This window comes from Mesoplodon mirus (assembly GCF_964341445.2).
Source record: "Mesoplodon mirus genome assembly, chromosome: 5".
NCBI classification, from domain to species: domain Eukaryota; kingdom Metazoa; phylum Chordata; class Mammalia; order Artiodactyla; family Ziphiidae; genus Mesoplodon; species Mesoplodon mirus.
In genome coordinates this window covers 669,023-688,775 of record NC_138980.1, presented here as the reverse complement: position 1 = coordinate 688,775, position 19,753 = coordinate 669,023, and the positions used below count along the sequence as shown (strand labels likewise).

The following is a 19,753-nucleotide window of genomic DNA, read 5'->3' as shown; positions in this document are numbered from 1 at the left end:
ACTACCTATTAAATAGTCATGCCAAAAAAAAAAAAAAATCAAACCTGAAGATCAAGCTTCTAGACACCTGTAAACTTCTGTTTGCAGGAAATACGGTGAACAGAAGAACATGGAGGAGGCACTCAACAAAATCCATATAGTGGGAAACTCATTAGGACAGATGACTCCTTTTCTTACACACACACACACACACACACACACACACAAAGCAAGAAAAAGCAGGGGGACTTAAAAGCAAACTATAAGATCTATCCACTAATGAAATGTGCAGTCATTGTGTTTATTTTTATAGTAACTTTCCCTGTGTGGAAATAACGATTTTTCCCTTGAGATGGAAACAGAAAGTTTCTTTTAAAAATAAAATTGTTAGAAAAGCTGGTAAATGAAAAAGAAAGTTAGGTAATCAATAGTACAGGTGGTACATAGATATGGTAAAAACCATGAAGGTGGTACCTGAAGGACCATGGGAGAAAAAACCGCTCATTCTACCAAGTGCTACACCAACATGTGCCCTGTGCAGAAAAATGAGCATTTAAAACTGATGCAAAGTTAAAAAGAGAAATAATCAAGTTCTATGGCTCTAAGAGAGGTGTCTCCAGATCCTAGGGAAAAAAGACAAAGAAGGACGGAAAGCCACTGCACTGGAAAAAATATTTTAAACAATATACATTCTTTGAATAAAAAGCAGAAAACACAGGCAACAGAGGAAGAAGTAAAAATGGCCTGATTCAATCTCCAGTAGATAAATGCTACTTACACTGTATTGTCCTTCAGACAGTGCTTAATACGTGTGTTTGCATTCATGTGTGTGTACATCTGCATGTTTAAATATAATTACTGTTTTAATTTACAAAATGGATGGCAGTCATCAAAATTACTGGCCCAGGAATTAGACCTGAGGTGGAATCCTCATCCCTGTCTCTTACCAGCCTGTGCCCTCGGGCAACACAGACATGACCCCTCTGAGCCCATCTCGGGTTCCTCTGCTTTAAACTGGGAGATGACCACTGTGCCTTCACCAGAGGTTTGTTGTGATTATTAAATGGGATAGACTTGGTGAAGCCCTCAGCACAGTGTCCAGCCGTAAGTGCACAGCAATGCTGGCCACTGTGGTCACGAGAGCTCTACGTGCCTTCGTACCTGAGAGGGTCACCTTTGTCACTCTTATTTTGCAGTATATGCTTTTTCATCTACACACAATACATTATAGAATCACTTTATTAAGTTCCAAAAACCTAAACAAACAAAATAATGTCAAGGATTTTAATTATAGCTTCGAATTTACAGATTAAGAAGAGTCAATATCTTTCAAAATAATTTTTAATTATTAAATTAACTTTAAACCAATTAATGTTTTCAGAATAATATTAAGGCTTCCTACCAAGGAATGTGGAATCTCTCCCTTTATTCAAATCTCTTCTTATTTCTCATGGTAAACTTCTGTAGTCTTCTCCAAACAGGTTCTTGGACTATTTTTATTTAAATTTATTTAAATTTATTTTAAGGGATTCAAACTTCTTTTTCAGCTGTGGTAAACAGATTACTTTTTTAGTTCAACAAAGGTTCGCTGAGAGCCGACTGTGCCAGACATGAGGGGGAACAGGGTAGACGTGGTCCCCTCCCACCCACCTCACTGAGCTGACAGCCAAGTGGCTACTGCTGGAATGTCGCATTTCTACACCTTTACACTCTGACCAGCCACGAGTATTACTTCTAACAGCCTTTCAGGTGGATTTTTAAAGTATATAATTGTATTGCCTACAAATAATTCTTTAATCTCCTTTCAAGCATTTGTCTTTTTTTTTTTTGAGAAACATCTACCATACTTCATTGAATATAAGGTAACATTGATCTTTTTTTTTACATAACAATTTTCAATTTAATCAAATCTCATTTTTATAACTAACTACTTCACAACAAGTTAACATGCTAAGGCAACATCAATAGATGAAAAAAGGTAGTACCTGGCCGCAAGGAATGTTGCCCAGGAGAAGACAGAGATATGTAAGAAATACAATTACAATACAGTGTAGCGAGTGCAGCAGTCAGGCATGCAGAAGTGCAAGGGGAGCAAAAAGGAGCGTGTGACCACAACACTAAAAAGAAGACTGCACAAAAGACGTAATATGTAAACTGAGGTTTGAAAAATGAAGTGGGTTTCCCAGGTGCCCCATAGGGAGAAAGGAATTCTTGGAGGAGGGAAAAGCATAAGAGAAGACAGTGAATTGTTCATATAATCCAGAAGTGAAGTAGGCAATGGCAGGAGAAATGATTGGACACAGGCGTCGTGAATACTTGCATGTCTGCATTTTAGCAAGTCCATTCTAAAGGAAACTTTGAGGATCAACTCGGGGGTGGGGGGCCACGGGGGGACAGAACTAGTTATTCCTGCCAGAAACACTGGAACCAGTTTCTACCAACCCACCGAAAAAACGACTTCAAAGGCAACATGGTATCACAGAAAGGGCTTGTTTTTGTTTGTTTGTTTTTAGTTCATTAGGCCTCATTTAAAATTCTGATTCCACAATGCACTTGCTTTGGGATCTTGAACAACACTCATAACCTCTGCAAGTTTCAGTATAGTAAGTTTATGTGATTGCCTTCATCTGTAATATCCCTGCATTGCAATCTTAATGGAAACTCAAGTTCAGGTCAAAGACAAATTTCTCTGTGACTTCTCCTCTGAAATTTTTTTTTTTAACATCTTTATTGGAGTATAATTGCTTTACAATGGTGTGTTAGTTTCTGCTTTATAACAAAGTGAATCAGTTATACATATTCATATACATATGTTCCCATATCTCTTCCTTCTTGCGTCTCCCTCCCTCCCACCCTCCCTATCCCACCCCTCTAGGTGGCCACAAAGGACCGAGCTGATCTCCCTGTGCTACGCGGCTGCTTCCCACTAGCTATCTATTTTACATTTGGTAGTGTATATATGTCCATGTCACTCTCTCACTTTGTCACAGCTCACCCTTCCCCCTCCCCATATCCTCAAGTCCATTCTCCAGTAGGTCTGTGTCTTTATTCCCGTCTTACCCCTAAGTGCTTCATGACATTTGTTTTTTTCTTAGATTCCATATATATGTGTTAGCATACGGTATTTGTCTTTCTCTTTCTGACTTACTTCACTCTGTATGACAGACTCTAGGTCCATCCACCTCATTACAAATAGCTCAATTTTGTTTCTTTTTATGGCTGAGTAATATTCCATTGTATATATGTGCCACATCTTCTTTATCCATTCATCAGATGATGGACACTTAGGCTGCTTCCATCTCCTGGCTATTGTAAATAGAGCTGCAATGAACATTTTGGTACATGACTCTTTTTGAATTATGGTTTTCTCAGGGTATATGCCCAGTAGTGGGATTGCTGGGTCATATGGTAGTTCTATTTGTAGTTTTTTAAGGAACCTCCATACCGTTCTCCATAGTGGCTGTACCAATTCACATTCCCACCAACAGTGCAAGAGTGTTCCTTTTTGCCACACCCTCTCCAGCATTTATTGTTTCTAGATTTTTTGATGATGGCCATTCTGACCGGAGTGAGATGATATCTCATTGTGGTTTTGATTCGCATTTCTCTAATGATTAATGATGTTGAGCATTCTTTCATGTGTTTGTTGGCAATCTGTATATCTTCTTTGGAGATATGTCTGTTTAGGTCTTCTGCCCATTTTTGGATTGGGTTGTTTGTTTTTTTGTTATTGAGCTGCATGAGCTGCTTATAAATTTTGGAGATTAATCCTTTGTCAGTTGCTTTATTTGCAAATATTTTCTCCCATTCTGAGGGTTGTCTTTTGGTCTTGTTTATGGTTTCCTTTGCTGTGCAAAAGCTTTGAAGTTTCATTAGGTCCCATTTGTTTATTTTTGTTTTTATTTCCATTTCTCTAGGAGGTGGGTCAAAAAGGATCTTGCTGTGATTTATGTCATAGAGTGGTAACATTGATCTTAAGATCATGATTATTTTATATACTTCTAAGAAGTATATAAAAGCTGTAGCAAATTATAATTGCCAGATGCCACTTACAGATGTTAAAATCTATAGAATAATTGCATGTCTTAGAATCATTGAAATAATATTAGCTTCTCATTGAAATGGTGCCCTAAGGAACACAGTTTGGGAAACGCTGACCTTTCCTATCAGCATTAAGTACAATGCTGGCTGTGGGCTGAAATAGGCCTCGCAGCCTGGGCTGTAGCTTCCCGTTACTTCATGTGACCCAGGAGACCTCACCTGGTGTCCTCCCTGCTTCACACCAAGGCCTTACCAGAGGCTGGTGGGAAAGGGGCATAATAAAGGTTTGGATAAAGGAGGTAGTAATGGTGGTGTTTATGGTGGTTTTCTATTTCAACTAGCAGGAAAGTGTTTTGGTCTTTTCTAAGTGTATGTGTGTGTATACATTTTTTTGTACCAAAATGGGCAGGAAGCCTACTTTCTCAAATTTCAGAATTACTGTTTGGTGTATTGATGAGAACATGGACTTTGGAATCTATTGGACCAAAACCCTCAGTCTTGGCTCTGTCTTGTATGAATGGTCAGACTCTGGCAAAGGCGGGCAAGGTTCAGGAAGGACCAAAGGTCTGGAGACACTTGCCCCAGATTCTAAAGGGAGCAGACTTTGAATGGCCCCAAAGAGGGCTGGGGGGAGCAGCCTGGTGTGCTCAGACCTGCTGGTTTTTTAGAAAAGCTGGAAGTTCAGATTTTTATGGGAAGTTTCCTAATTTTAAAATGTTGGCAATTAATTCATTTATCCTGTACAGGCCCAAAACATTGTGTAGATCAGTAGACCTTGCCTTTGGCCACCAGGACTGCTGATGACAGCCATGTAAAAAGTGCTCACTGGGCAAGGATTCCGTCAGGAGGGCCACCGAGAGCTGAAATCTGCCATCCCCGCTTCGCCTTGCTGACCCTTGAGAAAACAGCTCAAACGGGGGAGTAAGTAAGAAATGGGGGTGTTTAGCCAGTCATTCTTGATTACATAATCCTAGGAAAGAAAGGAAACAAGGTGTAGCTACCTTGCATCAGAAGCAAAGAAGAATTCCACTGCTTTATCGCCTACAGCGTGAAGGCAGGTCGAGCTGTCCAGCCTCTTCATCCTTGTTTTACAGATATTCTTCACATTCTCAATATTGCCTAGCAAATGAAGGAAAGGATCACAAATCCCATTAGACTATTTTCTTGGAACAACATGAAGAAGCCAATTTCCCCTTTGAATATGTGTGGGAGAAATGTGCAATTTTTAGCTTTGGCTGCATCAGCCAAATTGCGTAAAAGATCCCCAAATAGTAAGAGCACTGAATCGGCTATTAACAAAACAAACCAAATCAACACTCCAATCAGGGCACAGGTGCCTTTATATAACAGAACCACAGCAGCAGCTCCCTCAACTTGGGTATGTGCTTGAAAATATCCACAAGAAAAAGCTTTTGAAAAAATGGAGCCACGTCCCAGTTGCATGAAAACCTTTTGGACCTGGCCCTAGCAGAGTGAAGGAAGGCATCCTGCCTCTGAGGGGAGCTGCTGGCACCAGAACAGTGCTGCGCCGTTCAAGTCCTGCTCAAGAAACTTACGTGTCCTGTATAAGATGGGGATCTGTTCTGTGGATAGTTTATATTTGCTCCTCACTCCAATGAGCAGGGGGCTGCCTCTCCTGTAGGGACAAGAGGGAATCGAGTTACCCATTGCCTTGACACCCTGGGCTGGCCTGGATGTCCTCTGAGCTCTGAAGAGAGGGTCCCCGCATCTAGCCCTCTCCCCAGTGCAAAGTGCTCCCAAGACATCCCAAGGTTTGTCCCAGAAGTTATAGAGCCACTAATTATAGACAATTTAGAAAAGTAAAGCTTTACTGCTTCTTCACACTATCTTCTTCTGCAAACTAGTAATAACATGATAATAGATTTTAGAAGGAGTTTCAAAATTTGATAGGGACCAACTGGCATTGTATAATTCTCTGATTTGAAAGGCTTAAATTCCAAATGGTAAATTAGTTCCTGTCCCAGAAAAAAATAAAATCATAATATATTCACATAATTTCCTGCCTAGATACTATGACAGTCTGGTCCACAGGTTCATTCTCAATGGCTCCCCAGTGCCTTCACAATGAAGCCTGCAACCACAGGGCAACCTAGATCCTGTAGAGCTGGGCCTCTCCTCCTCCCCACTCCCCACCAGCTCTTGAGTTTCATAGGGCAGTGTCCCTACAATCTTGTTCGCTCTTGTCACCCATGCCTGGCACACAAAAGGTGTCAGTAAGCACACACTGAGACTAGAAGAGCCTCAAGTCCCACCAGTGCCCCTCCCCATCACCATCCTGGCCTAACTGCAGATCCCTAAAGCGCCACCACAATCACTCTGGGCTCCTTGCCTTTGCTCACGCTGGTTTCTCTGCCTGCCTTCCCCAGGCTGACACCTGCTTCCCCTGAGGCCCCCCGTGCACTGCCTCCCAACCTCCATCACAGAGCATCACCATCTTCTGCCCTGCTCTGTCCTCCTGCACAAGTGTCCAGTCCTTAAGGCAGGGGTCCCCAACCCCCGGGCCACAGTAGCGATCCATGGCCTGTTAGGAACCAGGCCACACAGCAGGAGGTGAGTGGCGGGCGGGCAAGTGAGCGAAGCTTCGTCTATATTTACGGCCGCTCCCCATCGCTCGCGTTACTGCCTGAGCTCTGCCTACTGTCAGATCAGCAGTGGCATTAGATTCTCACAGGAGTGCAAACCCTACTATGCACTGCGCACGTGAGGGATCTAGGTTGCGCGCTCCTTATGAGAATCTAATGCCTGACGATCTGAGGTGGAGCTGAGCCAGTGATGCTAGCGTTGGGGAGCGGCCGCAAATACAGATCATCATTAGCAGAGAGGTTTGACTGCACAGAGACCATAATAAATCAACTGCTTGCAGACTCATGTCAAAACCCTATTGGTCGCACAGAAACGAAGACCTAACACGGCCATAAATAAATAAATAAATAAATAAATAAATAAATAAAACAAAACAAACAAAAAAAACCCTATCGGTGAGTGGCAAGCGAAAACAAGCTCAGGGCTCCCACTGATTCTGCATTATGGTGAGCTGTATAGTTATTTCATCATATATTACAATGTAATAATAATAGAAATAAAGTGCACAATAAATGTAACGTGCTTGAATCATCCCGAAACCATCCCCCCTGCCACTGGTCCACGGAAAAACCGTCTTCCATGAAACTGGTCCCTGGTGCCAAAGATGCTGGGGACTGCTACCTTAAGGGTAGGACCAGGTTGGGTGTCACTAAGTCCCCAGGGCCCAGTACACAGTAAATGTTCAACAAATATTAGTTGGATGGATGGATAGATGGGTAGATAGATGGTCAGATTGATTGATGGATGGATAGACAGATGGATAGATAGATGGACAGATAAATTGGTAGATAGACAAATGAGCGGATGGACAGATGGACGGATGGGTGGATAATCCACCCATCTGAATATAAAATTATAGGATGGCACTCATGTGCCCACTTGTGTGAATCCACACATTGCTGGGGGCCACAGGGCTCTAACAGAAGGACATGTGGGCTGACCCAGGCCCTCTCAGCTGATTCCTGGATCACACCTGGCATGAAGGTGATGAAGCTTGAGCTCTTGGCCTTCAAGGCCTCTTCTTTACTGGATTCAAATCAACATTCATTTTTGTTCCTAATTTCATGTTCATAATTTTGCATGCTTTTTCTAAAGGGAATCTCTGAAGTTGACCTGAAACCTGGACCTGCCCTTGCTATACAACTTTATTTTTAGATTGAATTTGTTGTCAATTTCTAAAAAAAAGTCTAGAGATTTCAAATAAAAATCCAACTTTCTAGTTTCTCTTTAAAAAATTCAGAAGCTCCAGCCTCAGAGATGGTGGGGTACATTCTCTGTGGCTAAGCCACAGTTGTCCCTTAGATAGAGTGAGCACCTTCTGTTTTGCCAGAGGCCCTACTTCTCCCTTGTGCCTCAAGCTAAGTGATTTTATTTTATTTATTTGTTACTGGAAATGTTAATGCGTTCTGCCTCACCTTGTGGCCACGGCTTCTCCGGGGTAGTGGATGCTCTTGAAAACCAATGCAAATGCGCCTTCCTGAAAAGACGGGAAAGGAGAGTGAGGAACAACTTACTCTGGCTAAGCTAGGCTGCTGCAGCTCAGCCCACTACCCCAGACAGCTCCCCCTGGGAGCCTCTTCACTGCGGGCAGTCCTGGGGTCACTCACTCAGGATGCTGAATGTAGCACAGCTGGCACGGGGTGATGTCAGGAGGGGAAAGTGAAACAGGCGGCACCACAATCAAGTATCAAAGACCAGAACTTGTGGATTTCACTGTAAGCAATATAGACCTCCCTGTCCAGGCCCACAAGGAACAGTTCCCAGCTCTGTGATGTCCTGGGTGGACTGCTGCAGTTAGAACCTCAGGAAATGAGAACCGTAGCCAGGGGTCCTGCCCTGGGCCTCAGGGATGGCACCTACTCAGGGAGCAATTGTGAGGATTAAAGGGGCTAATCCACGACCTAAGTTTAGCTCAACACACGTTAGTGCCTGGGTTCAAATCATGGCTCCACCCCTTAAATGGGCAATCACTGCAGCCTTCTTTGTGTCTCATGGTGAATGGAAATGAGAAGAGTCCTACCTCGTATGGCTTCTGTGAGCTAATGCCTTTTAAATGCTTAGAATAGTGCCTGACATATAGAGACACATCAGAAGTATGAGATGTTACAATTATTATTTCTATGGCAATGACTGCCATTTGTGCTCTGTGCCTCAGCCTGTTGGTTTGTGCAAACCAGAGTTAGAATACAGGTCTCCTAACTCAAGACTCCAAATGCTCTTCCTATTTAAAAGTTCAATGCAAAATTCTCTCCTACATTCTGACCATCCTGTACTAATCATGACCGTACTTGACTTTATGTACAGCCAGCTATAAATCTGGATTTACAAGGTTTGGAAACCTAGGCAGACCTCATGGCCTCATGCTATGGCCAGTTTGCCAACTCAGTGACACAACCAGAGAGACCCCAGGGCCAGCATCTCCAGGTCCCTAAGGGCCTTTCAAACTGCCCAAAATGAAGGGGCTTTAGAAAGAACCTGAGGAGCCTGACATTCACCCTGCTGGTTTTGTCAGCAATGAAGTAGGACTAAATAGAAAAACTCTTCCCGTTCTCTGCCAAAAAGAGCCCTGTGTTGCTTCAGATAAATCGCTGAAGTTTAAAAGTGCCATCACTGAGAGACATTTCCAAAATTTAAAATTACAAATGGAAAAGAGGAAGTACTATGCTGCAAAACTATATTGCTTTACTGTACATTAGTTATGGGACAGGCTTTTATTTATAAATATGTCCTCTAAATTAAGGTCCCCCCAAATGGGAGTCATAGGGCAAAGGGTTTGACTTACTTTTAAAAAAAGACTGAAAACACCAAAGGGTCATATATTTTAAACCACAGTGTTGTACCCAAAGCAGCCTCTGACCCCAGATGTTCTAGATTCTCAGCCCTGAACACTGTCTCCAAGCTGTCTCCATCTCACGGGAGCTATTGGACAGCTCTGATGCTCAGAAGGATGGATTCTAGTAAGTCTGGAGCCCTCTCCTCCTCCCTCCACCGTCCCATGGAGGGCCTGGGTCTGCTCTACCTCTCCTCCAAGGAGGTGTCTCTCTTGGACAATCCCTCCACCATGTGCCCCTTTGCAGGGACCTTGTTCCATGGGTCCAGCCCTCTGGGACATCACCAATCTCTTTCTCCCGCCTGGATCATTCATTTCAGCACACAGACATGATCTGGTATCTCCTACCACAAAAACAGAATCCTGCCTCAGAACTGCAACCCTCTCCCTTCACTGGGCCATTTCTTTGCACCCTTCTTCTTCTACAACCAAACTTCTCAAAAGTCCACACCTGCTGTCTTTATTTCCTCTTCCTTCCTTCCAACTCCACTCAGTAAGGACTTGTGGGCATTTCTCCCACATGACAAATAACTGCTTTACTGAAACAGGAGGAAAGACTACAATTCTAAGTCTCCAACATCAGTTAAATTCATCTTGGGTATGTATGCGCACAAGTCAACAATGCACACAAGTCAACTGATAAGATGACAACATGAACTGCCACAATCAAGGTCCCTTGTGCAACACACCATTGGTAGAAGCCACAGATCAGAAGGCCTATCACCATTTCAGAGATGTTAAAATGAAGCAAAGCAGTTTCTATTTGATGTTTACTACCAAAACCTCAGAACTTCTCCCAATTCTACAAGGGTGTAACATTTTAAGGCCAGGCACTGTAGATGAGCCATCTTTAATCCTCAGGTACTTGGTGCCAGTTTGCCTAATAAATGTTTATAAAAACTGAAGGAATGAAGGGATGATTTAGATAAGTGAGACTTGTAACTCACCAACTGCTGAATGACTCTCTCGACCAGTGTTGAAAATGTAATGTCCTCAGTTTCTCTGTTGTCGAACACATATTTAATCAGCTTGGCGATGGTCTCTGTATCTGTTTCTGACTCAAACTCATAGCCTTTGCTTTCCTGGAATATTTGGTTGGACAGAGTGTCAGATAATGGTTGTTGTGCAATGCTGGCCTGGCCAGCTCCCTCTCCTCCCTTATGACTTGTCCTTGGAGTGACTTAAGGCAAGAACAAGGAAAACGGGGAAGGGATGAGAAATGTTTGCCTGAATCCCACAGCCTAACACAGCTGAGTCATTGTAGTCTTCCCTGAGATCATCCCGTCTCAGAAGCTTGTCCTTGCCATTAAGCTGGACATTGCAAAATAACAGCAATCAAAATGATCAAATACACTGAGTCAAATCCACCCACCTCCCAACCAATACCACAACCTCTTCATACTTGAAACACTCGCCGCCTGCCTTCCCACCCCACATTCCATTTGGTGTATGAGTCGGTATGTTATTCAGTGCAGACACTTTAATAAAAAGAAGTTCATGTTCTTTTGATTCTGCTCTGACTCTGCAATGGCCTTTGAGGTAAATGAGAATGCCCTGCTCTCTCCTCCAGCAAGATCTGGGGAGGAGCCTGAGCTGGGGATGAGGTTTGTGTCTAATGTGGTGATGTGGCCAAGAGTGGACCTCAATCAGCTTCTGCCTTTTTTTCTGGAGGGAAATGAGCTGGTTGGAAAGTTTCCGGGAAAGACCAATACCACTTGACTTAGATGTTACCCAGGGGAAGTATCTTACCAGAAATTTCCTCAGGTCTTTGTAATTTGTAATGATCCCATTATGGATGACCACGAATTCTGGAAGAAAAGTTTAGTCAAGAGAGAAATGCTATGAAGAAATGAAGTTCAAGTCAGATGTGAAGAAAGACAGTTTGACAGCTTGAAACCTACAAACTTTGCTCATACAGACACTTGTGTTAAGCAAACTTCATTTACAGGGATTAGGGCTGACATCTGCCATGACTGCAATTTAAACCCGAGGAAATAACACATTTCTCTTTTGATAAAAAGCCTCCACCAACCTGGCCACGCACTGAGCTCTGACTTGTGGCCTACAGTAGCATGAAATAGGCTTTGGTATTTATGTCAAAAGGGATGATTAACCCTTCATTATCTATTAACTGTCTTCACAACCATCCCGTTCTCCATTTTTCTCATATCTATTGTGACTTTGTTTCTTCACATTATTTTCTTAACCCTGTCACATTTTCTTTCATCTCAGCCTATTGTCTTAACTTCTCATCATTAATTTGTTTCCTAGAATCTGTGTTTTCTTTGTGAAAACTTCTTTGTGTAATTTTCGTATGCAGTGTAGTTGCTGGGTATAAGTCTTCCTTAAAAGTATGCTCTGGGCTTCCCTGGTGGCGCAGTGGTTGAGAGTCCGCCTGCCGACGCAGGGGACGCGGGTTTGTGCCCCAGTCCGGGAAGGTCCCACATGCCGTGGAGCAGCTGGGCCCGTGAGCCATGGCCGCTGGGCCTGTGCATCCGGAGCCTGTGCTCCGCAGAGGGAGAGGCCACAACGGTGAGAGGCCCGCGTGCCGCAAAAAAAAAAAAAAAAAAAAAAAAAAAGTATGCTCTTCAGATATCACTGATAAGTCGTTAGAGAAATTTTACAAATCTTTTCTTATTTCCCATGTTGTTTTATTTTCAATTATTCATCCTGAGTCACGGCAGGCATTTCCAAATTTGGGTGTGGGGGCAATCTCCTTGGAGCCTAGTTGCTTTGGGGACACAGAATCATTGTCTGCAGTGAAGCGGGGGTTCACCCTACCATCTCAGTGGGCAGGAGGCTGAGGATGAGGTGGTGACATTTCAGGGCACATGGTCTCGGTACAGTGTGTTACCTCAGCCAACACTGTTGCTCCAGGGACCAGCCTCTGCATCTAGCTTGGGGTTTGGCTGGATGTATATCCTAGGTCCTCAGCACCGTGGGGTCTATTGTCCCCCTCCTGAGTGTAGGGTGCCTGCCCCTGTAGTGGGGTGTCTCATGGCTCAGGACATGGACCAGATGCAAGGAATGGTCCCCAGCAAAGAAACCTCACTACCCAAGTCTCTGACCATGTAGGTGTATGTATAGCCTGGTCCCTGTGCTATCTCTGGCTGCTCTGATGACAGAGGTGCATGGGGCCCTCCTGTTCTCTCCGGGAGGCTTTCCTTTCCAAATCGGGCGGGGTGAGCTGCCTCCAGGTACTGCAGTGTCCACAGGGGCAAAGGACACTGACGAGGGAGGTGCTGCTCTCTCCTGTGGCCTGACTTCTAAGATAATTAATGGCAGTGAGGCTTGTCAAGTGTTTAGATAATAGTAAATACCCTACAACTACTCTTACGTGTCTGATCCCTACTCTAATATGAGGCTTGGCAAGAACCTGCATTATGCCACATTCTGGAGTTGGCTTGGGGTGGAGGATCCCAGCTGACTCCAGAAATCATTCTCTCCACCGGACACCCTCTTGCTTCATGCCCAGGTGTGGGTCATGGGGGCTTCTGACCTGACCAGGCCCAACCCAGAGTGGAGACCCACTAGAAGGCCCAGACTCCATCTCATATGCCCATGTGTCCTACTGCCAGAGGCCCTGATACCCCTGGGTGCTGACCACAGAGCCCCTGAGAGCTTCCAGTGGGAGCTCCAGACCTACCAGTCCTTCCCCCATGAGAGGAGACTGGGACATCATTTAAGAGAACCACCACATAAAGAATTGTCCTGGGGGCTCAGGCAAGTGATGTGGACCCATGAGCTGGGGCTGACATGGTGAGGGGGGAATTGGGAGAAATGGGTGGCCCTCGTTACAGGGACCAGGATTGGAGCAGGCACCTCAGATGTTAAACAAGATCAGCACTGACACCTGCCCTGGCTCAGGACCACTCTCTTCAGGGGAAGGGATGGGTATAGCTGGACGAGGAAGGAACCCCAATCTTTCCTCAAGTGCCCAGCCCTCTGGAACACCCTGGTCCCTAACTGAGGAAAAGTGCGCAGGCCTTCAACCCTTTACACCACCAAGTCCCACTCAGGCTGGGTTCCCAGAGCCAAAGGCATTCATGGGAAGTGCCACTGTGTTCCTGTGGATGCCTGCGGGGTCAGCACTATCCAGGGATCAGGTTGAATTTGCCTCCTTTCTAGGGCCCAGTGCCAGCAGTTTGGATACTGGGGGAAGACAGGGATGCTGAGAAGCCAGTTGGTGGTGGGTGTGGATCAACCCTGGCACAGGTCAGGGCCAGGCACAACCACTAGGACAGGGGAGCAAGGCTATACTACATACCGTTGCCTTTGTCTGAGCGCTGTGGGTGGCTGTTGACAGCATTGGGGACCCCGTGGGTGGCCCAACGTGTGTGGGCAATGCCAAAGTGGGTCTCAAACTCCACTTTTAAGTCCATGCTGTCCTGTTCTAGATGAAGGAAAAATAAGTTTGCCACACTTTAAGCATTGACATGGTACTGTTACATGAGGTGACTTCATTACATGAAGACACATCAGCTACACCAAAAGTACATCCCACCATCAACCACAAAGGCCCCATTCTGGAGAATTCTGCCAGACCCTTGCTTTAATTAGTACTTATCAGTAACCTAACTCACTTAACTGAAATGAACTTACTTTAAAAAGAAAATTACAGGTCCCTACCATAAATGGAAAAGCAGTATCATTTGCCAGAAACATTAAAATACATAAGTACTAAATATTGAAAAAAAAATTCTCAGCGCACCATCACCTGAAATAAACCATCCCACACTCTGGGAAACAGTTTTGCAACATGGACTTAACCCTCCCATTTTTCCATGCTTGGGTAGGTTAATATTTTTAGTCTCCAATGCTGTTGGAATTAAAGATTTTAAAGTGACCCAGGCTGCGATTATTACTCTGACTTGGCATGTCTTTCACATACTGTAAAGTTCTTCATCGAGAGCCTTGACATTTCCTCTTTTCTTGACTAGCTGGATATGTCTTTCTTTGACTTCGTTATTATTTCCATCGATTGCCACACCTGTAACATAAACATGATTTTTTGTACTGGAATTTAAGTTTTGTCTCCCATGCTTCATTACAGGGAATGACCCTGGGTGAGCGCTACACAGAACTGTGGATTTATTAGTTCTTATTCCCCAGGCTTGCTGCCCAGAAGAGAACTAGACAGTGTTAGGATATTGACTTGGAAAGAGGAGGCTGTGACTGTGACAGTGCTAACCAGCAATCAGGGAGCATGTGCCTGGAACCCAGGCTGTGGCTGCCTCACCCCGGCTTCTAACCAGGGTAATTCTCGGCGTTTGCCTGCGGGAGAGGTGCCACCACGTCTGCCACCAAAGGCAGCGGGCTCATTTAAGGACATTTGTGCACTTTGCATTCTGCTACTTTAGCTGGTGTTTCCATTGCACTAGTGTTCCTGCAATCTTTCATCTGACTTGCTTTCTATTAAGAATTTGTAGGAATATATAATTATCCGGCTCTCCTTTTTCTCCTAAGGCTGCTTAATTAAAAATGGGAAACAGACTAAATATCCACCTGTTATGTGGGTGAAGGAGTAAACTCTGAGATAGGCATCCAGTGGAGGACGGTGCAGCCACTTAGAAAGATTATGTTAGGAAGTGTTTAGGATAATGGAAAAAAACAAGGTAAGTGAAAGAAGAAGAACACAAAGTTACAGAATTGCATAATTATAATTAGATAAAACAGTAAATATCTGCATGACACCTCTACCGTCCCCAGACCCCAGACGACCACAGGAGGGACACAGATATTGATGGGGGGTGCTTTTCATGGATATTTTTTTACCCTTGTTTTTTCTTTCTACTTTTCTACAGAAATTTTCAATTTTCTTTAATGAACAAGCATTATGTTTATATGGCAGCAGCCTGCAGAGCCTACCTGCTGAGTCATAGCCTCTATACTCAAGCCGCTGCAGTCCCTTGATGAGGGTTTCAAAAATCTCCTTCCTTGTCCGGGGGACTCTGTAGTTCATGTAGGCGAAGATTCCTGTTAAAAGAGGGAAAACCATATGTTTACAAAACACTTGGTTCATGTTTAGAAGAAAACACTTCTGGGGAAACAGATACCACTGGAGGCACATCACTGAAGCGCTTCCAGGCTGCCTGCAGAGGAAGGTGTGGCCTTCCCCAGACATAATGGAAGAAGAGCAGAACTCCCTTACTGCTTCTAGAAGGACATTGTATGCAGCCCTCCTGCAGTGACAAAAGGACACACAAAGCATGTGAAGAACACACTCACACACCACGGCCTTGCCATTCCACTGTGGAGAATTTCTCCTATGGACATACTCACAGAAGACACCTTTCATTGTGGCAACATTTATAATAGAAAAGATCAGCAAAACAAAGCAACCACCTAGGGCCATCTGGAAGTCCCCGCTATGTGGACTCCTTGGTTTGCACAGAACACACCTGAGCAGAGTCAAAAGGAGGTCACCCCAGCCTCCTGCGACAGGTAGGAACAGGGGCTGGGGCCTTTGCTCCACTTTCCACTTGGCCCTACTGCTTGGAGCATTACCATCAATAAGCACTACTTTTACGACAGCAAGCATACAATCATCTCTTGGCCTCATAGAGAATCCTTACCTTCAAGGGAGGCCCACCAGCCTAGACGATTTTGTTTGGCTTTGTTTTCTGCATTCATATATTAAAATAATATTTTCCCAAATAGGAAGAAACAGTCATCATGTTGGTTCTTTTCAAACTTCTCCACTCCCCTGCTTGAGACTACAGACCCTTGGTCTGTCTCTATCCTGCTCTGTGAGGGTCCCATCCCATTACCCCTCTGTCCTTTTGCCCTACACAGGAAAACCTTCCCTTCTCAAAGTTTAGCTCCAACCCCACCTCCCAGGGCAGGCTTGTCCAGGCCCTGGCCAGAAGTGTTCACCTGCTCTTAGATCCTGAGGCATCTACGTCCCCTGACAAGGTCACAGGCGTCTTGGCACATGGTCCTTGTTCAATAAATGTATGTGGATAGAATGACCATGAATCTGTATTAAGCAGGGAAGCAACAGTATGGATTGTGAAAAGGGACTCATCTTATTGAGAACTCACTATATGCCAGGCACTGCGCTAAGCATTGCTACACAGGTATCAATCAAAGCTCGAAGCAGTCTTAGAGGTTGGACCTGCCATTACCCTCCCCTTACCTTCTGGAACTGGGCCAGAGTCAGGAGTGGAACCAAAGAGATCTGATTTTAGGACCTAAATGATCCTAACCTCTGGGCAGCACTGCCTCGGGGATGAATAGGGTTAAAAGAAGGTTTATTTTCTCAATTTTAATTTTTAAATTTTATTATTTTTAAATTTTCTCAACATTTTTCTGGGATGACAGAAAGGTCTGAGCAAAATTTAAAAATTTCCAGATACCTGTACCTGCACCCCCATGTTCATTGCAGCATTATTTACAATAGCCAAGACATGGAAACTACTTAAGTGTCCATTGACGGATGAATGGATAAAGTAGCCATGGAATATATATGTAGTATTTTTTTATTAATTAATTAATTTGATTTATTTATTTTTGGCCGCATTGGGTCTTTGTTGATGTGCGCGGGCTTTCTCTAGTTGCAGCAAGCGGGGGCTACTCTTGGTGGCAGGCTTCTCGTTGCAGTGGCTTCTCTTGTTGCGGAGCATGGGCTCTAGGCACACGGGCTTCAGTAGTTGTGGCACGTGGGCTCTAGAGCACAGGCTCAGTAGTTGTGGCACATGGGCTTAGTTGCTCCATGGCATGTGGGATCTTCCTGGACCAGGGCTCAAACCCATGTGCCCTGCATTGGCAGGCGGATTCTTAACCACTGAGCCACCAAGGAAGCCCTATATATGTAATATTAATGGAATATCATCCAGCCATAAAAAAGGAGGAAATCCTGCCATTTGTGACAACATGGATGAATCTTGAGGGCAATATGCTAAGTGAAATAAATCAGACAGAGAAAGACAAATACTGTATGATCTCACTTTTATAGAGAATCTAACAAAAAAACTAACTCATAGATAAAGAAATCAGATTGGTGGTTGCCAGAGGTGGGGGATGAGAGGTGAGGGAATTAGGTGAAGGTGGTCAAAAGGTACAAACTTCCAGTTATAAGATGAATTCTGGTGATGTAATGTACAGCATGGTGGCTATAGTTAATATTCTATTGTATATTTGAAAGTTGCTAAGAGAGTAGATCTTAAAAGTTCTCATCATAGTGAAAAACTTTCAACTATGTGAGGTGATGAATGTTAACTAATATTGGGGTAATCATTTTGCAATATGTATATACATATACACATACATATGTAACATATACCAATACATATATACATATACAAATCATTATGTTGTATATCTTAAACTTATACAGTGTTATACATCAATTATATCTCAATAAAACTGTGAAAAAATTTGCCAGAGATAAACCTTGGAGAGGACAACCTGCCTGCAGATAACTAAGGGATGATCCCGATTATACAGCAAACCACATGTCATATCTCTGTAATAGCTGTAATGTCTCTAGATTATATTCAAGTCAATACAGTATTTTTGAATGAATGATTAAATTAAATGATTTAAACTAAATGATTAAAGTAAATATTATATTCCTAAGCAGTAAGTAGGGTCACATCATAGAAATTTAACTTGCTAAAATAAATCTAGACACAGTCAAAAAAAGGCGATGAAATTATACAGTGCTAAAAATTATATTTTGCATTCTTAGGTACTGTATGCTACTGTACACAGGATATATTTGCACACGAGTATTAAGGGGCAGGGTTTATATTTAAAAACACGCACACTGTGGTTTCTGAGCAGTTACAGATGTTTTCTTTTAAAAATGGCCAAGGATAACTTTGGCAGTCAGCTATTTTTGTCTTCTAGGTCAGGTGAGAAGCACTTCCCCAGCTGAGCATCTGTGCTTCAAGAGCTCACAATTTACCCTATGCTTCAAACCTAAACACTTCTGGTCAGAGGATGTATTTTTGTCACCTTACATATATATAAAAAAAAAGACAGCCACTTTTTAATGTAAATTTTTAACAGCTTCATTGGGATACAAGTCACATACCATAATATTATCCCATTTAAAGTGTACAATGCAATGGTTTTTAAGTATATTCACAGAGTTGTGTAGCCATCACCATAATCTATGCTTAGGTAAAACTTTCTATAACATTAGTTTTTCTGCAAAAAAATCAGGAAGTTCCCTGGAAGGATATGGTCAAATTCCAGTCAATGTAGAGAGCACATAGCTATGGGAGATGGCTATATGAGGGATGGAGCAACTCACAAACCATTTTTGTAGTCTTTTAAACTGCAAAACTCTCCTGGCACCTTGGGAATTGTTCTAGAATTATACCTGCACCCTCACAAAGGGGAGCTAACAGGCACTGCAGATGACACAAAGGCCCATACACCAACTCTTGTTTTTTTTTGGGGGGGGGGTGCTGGGTGGAGACAATGTATACTTCCAAAAGTCAAATTATTGTCTATTTTTCTCCCATAAGCATGGAATAAAAGATATATATATTTTTTATCCTATTTGTTCAGTGGCATTGTCTTCTTTGTTGGCTTTATGCCTTAAAAAAATAATACATAGTTTTATATACAATCTACTGTGTTCTCCAACTTCTTTTTATTTATTTATTTGGCCAGAATTCATCCTCTTATTCATTCTTTTGAAAATATCTAGAGCCTTTTTCCTACGTGGCATTCACTCTGTTAGGTCTTACAAATATCAAGGAAAATAAAACATACATGATCCTTATAGTCAGAATGAGAGGTGGTCATCAAACAAATATATGCATAAATTGTTTAAATGTTTTGAAAGGAAAAACACCAACTCTTTTAAAGCTGAAATTCTTTTACAAGAGCGCTGTATGTTTGCCGATTCTCCCCTGCAATTCCCCATCCTCTGGGCCAAACTTCACTTCTGTGTTTATTTTTTTATTTTTTATTTATTTATTTTTTACATCTTTATTGGAGTATAATTGCTTTACAATGGTGTGTTAGTTTCTGCTTTATAACAAAGTGAATCAGTTAAACATATACATATGTTCCCATATCTCTTCCCTCTTGCGTCTCCCTCCCTATCCCACCCCTCTAGGTGGCCACAAAGCACCGAGCTGATCTCCCTGTGCTATGCGGCTGCTTCCCACTAGCTATCTATTTTACAGTTTGGTAGTGTATATATGTCCATGCCACTCTCTCACTTTGTCACAGCTCACCCTTCCCCCTCCCCATATCCTCAAGTCCATTCTCTAGTAGGTCTGTGTCTTTATTCCCGTCTTACCCCTAGGTTCTTCATGACATTTTTTTTTCTTAGAT

General features: G+C 43.2%; 1 protein-coding gene across 2 annotated transcripts in view; it reads right to left on the bottom strand.

Moving 5' to 3' along the window:
* The window catches only part of GFPT2 (glutamine-fructose-6-phosphate transaminase 2), a 45,258-nt gene that overhangs the window by 14,293 nt on the left and 11,212 nt on the right, over positions 1 to 19,753 (bottom strand). Inside the window, exons 2-9 of one of the 2 annotated variants that reach the window (XM_082621018.1) lie at positions 15,323 to 15,430; positions 14,346 to 14,444; positions 13,722 to 13,847; positions 11,204 to 11,262; positions 10,402 to 10,536; positions 8,040 to 8,101; positions 5,577 to 5,656; positions 5,022 to 5,139 (exon numbers count right to left, since the gene is read on the bottom strand). In XM_082621018.1, the coding sequence (XP_082477144.1) occupies positions 5,022 to 5,139; positions 5,577 to 5,656; positions 8,040 to 8,101; positions 10,402 to 10,536; positions 11,204 to 11,262; positions 13,722 to 13,847; positions 14,346 to 14,444; positions 15,323 to 15,430 (787 nt within the window). The remainder of the gene's footprint in view (positions 1 to 5,021; positions 5,140 to 5,576; positions 5,657 to 8,039; positions 8,102 to 10,401; positions 10,537 to 11,203; positions 11,263 to 13,721; positions 13,848 to 14,345; positions 14,445 to 15,322; positions 15,431 to 19,753) is intronic. The other variant, XM_082621019.1, reaches the window with a different exon arrangement.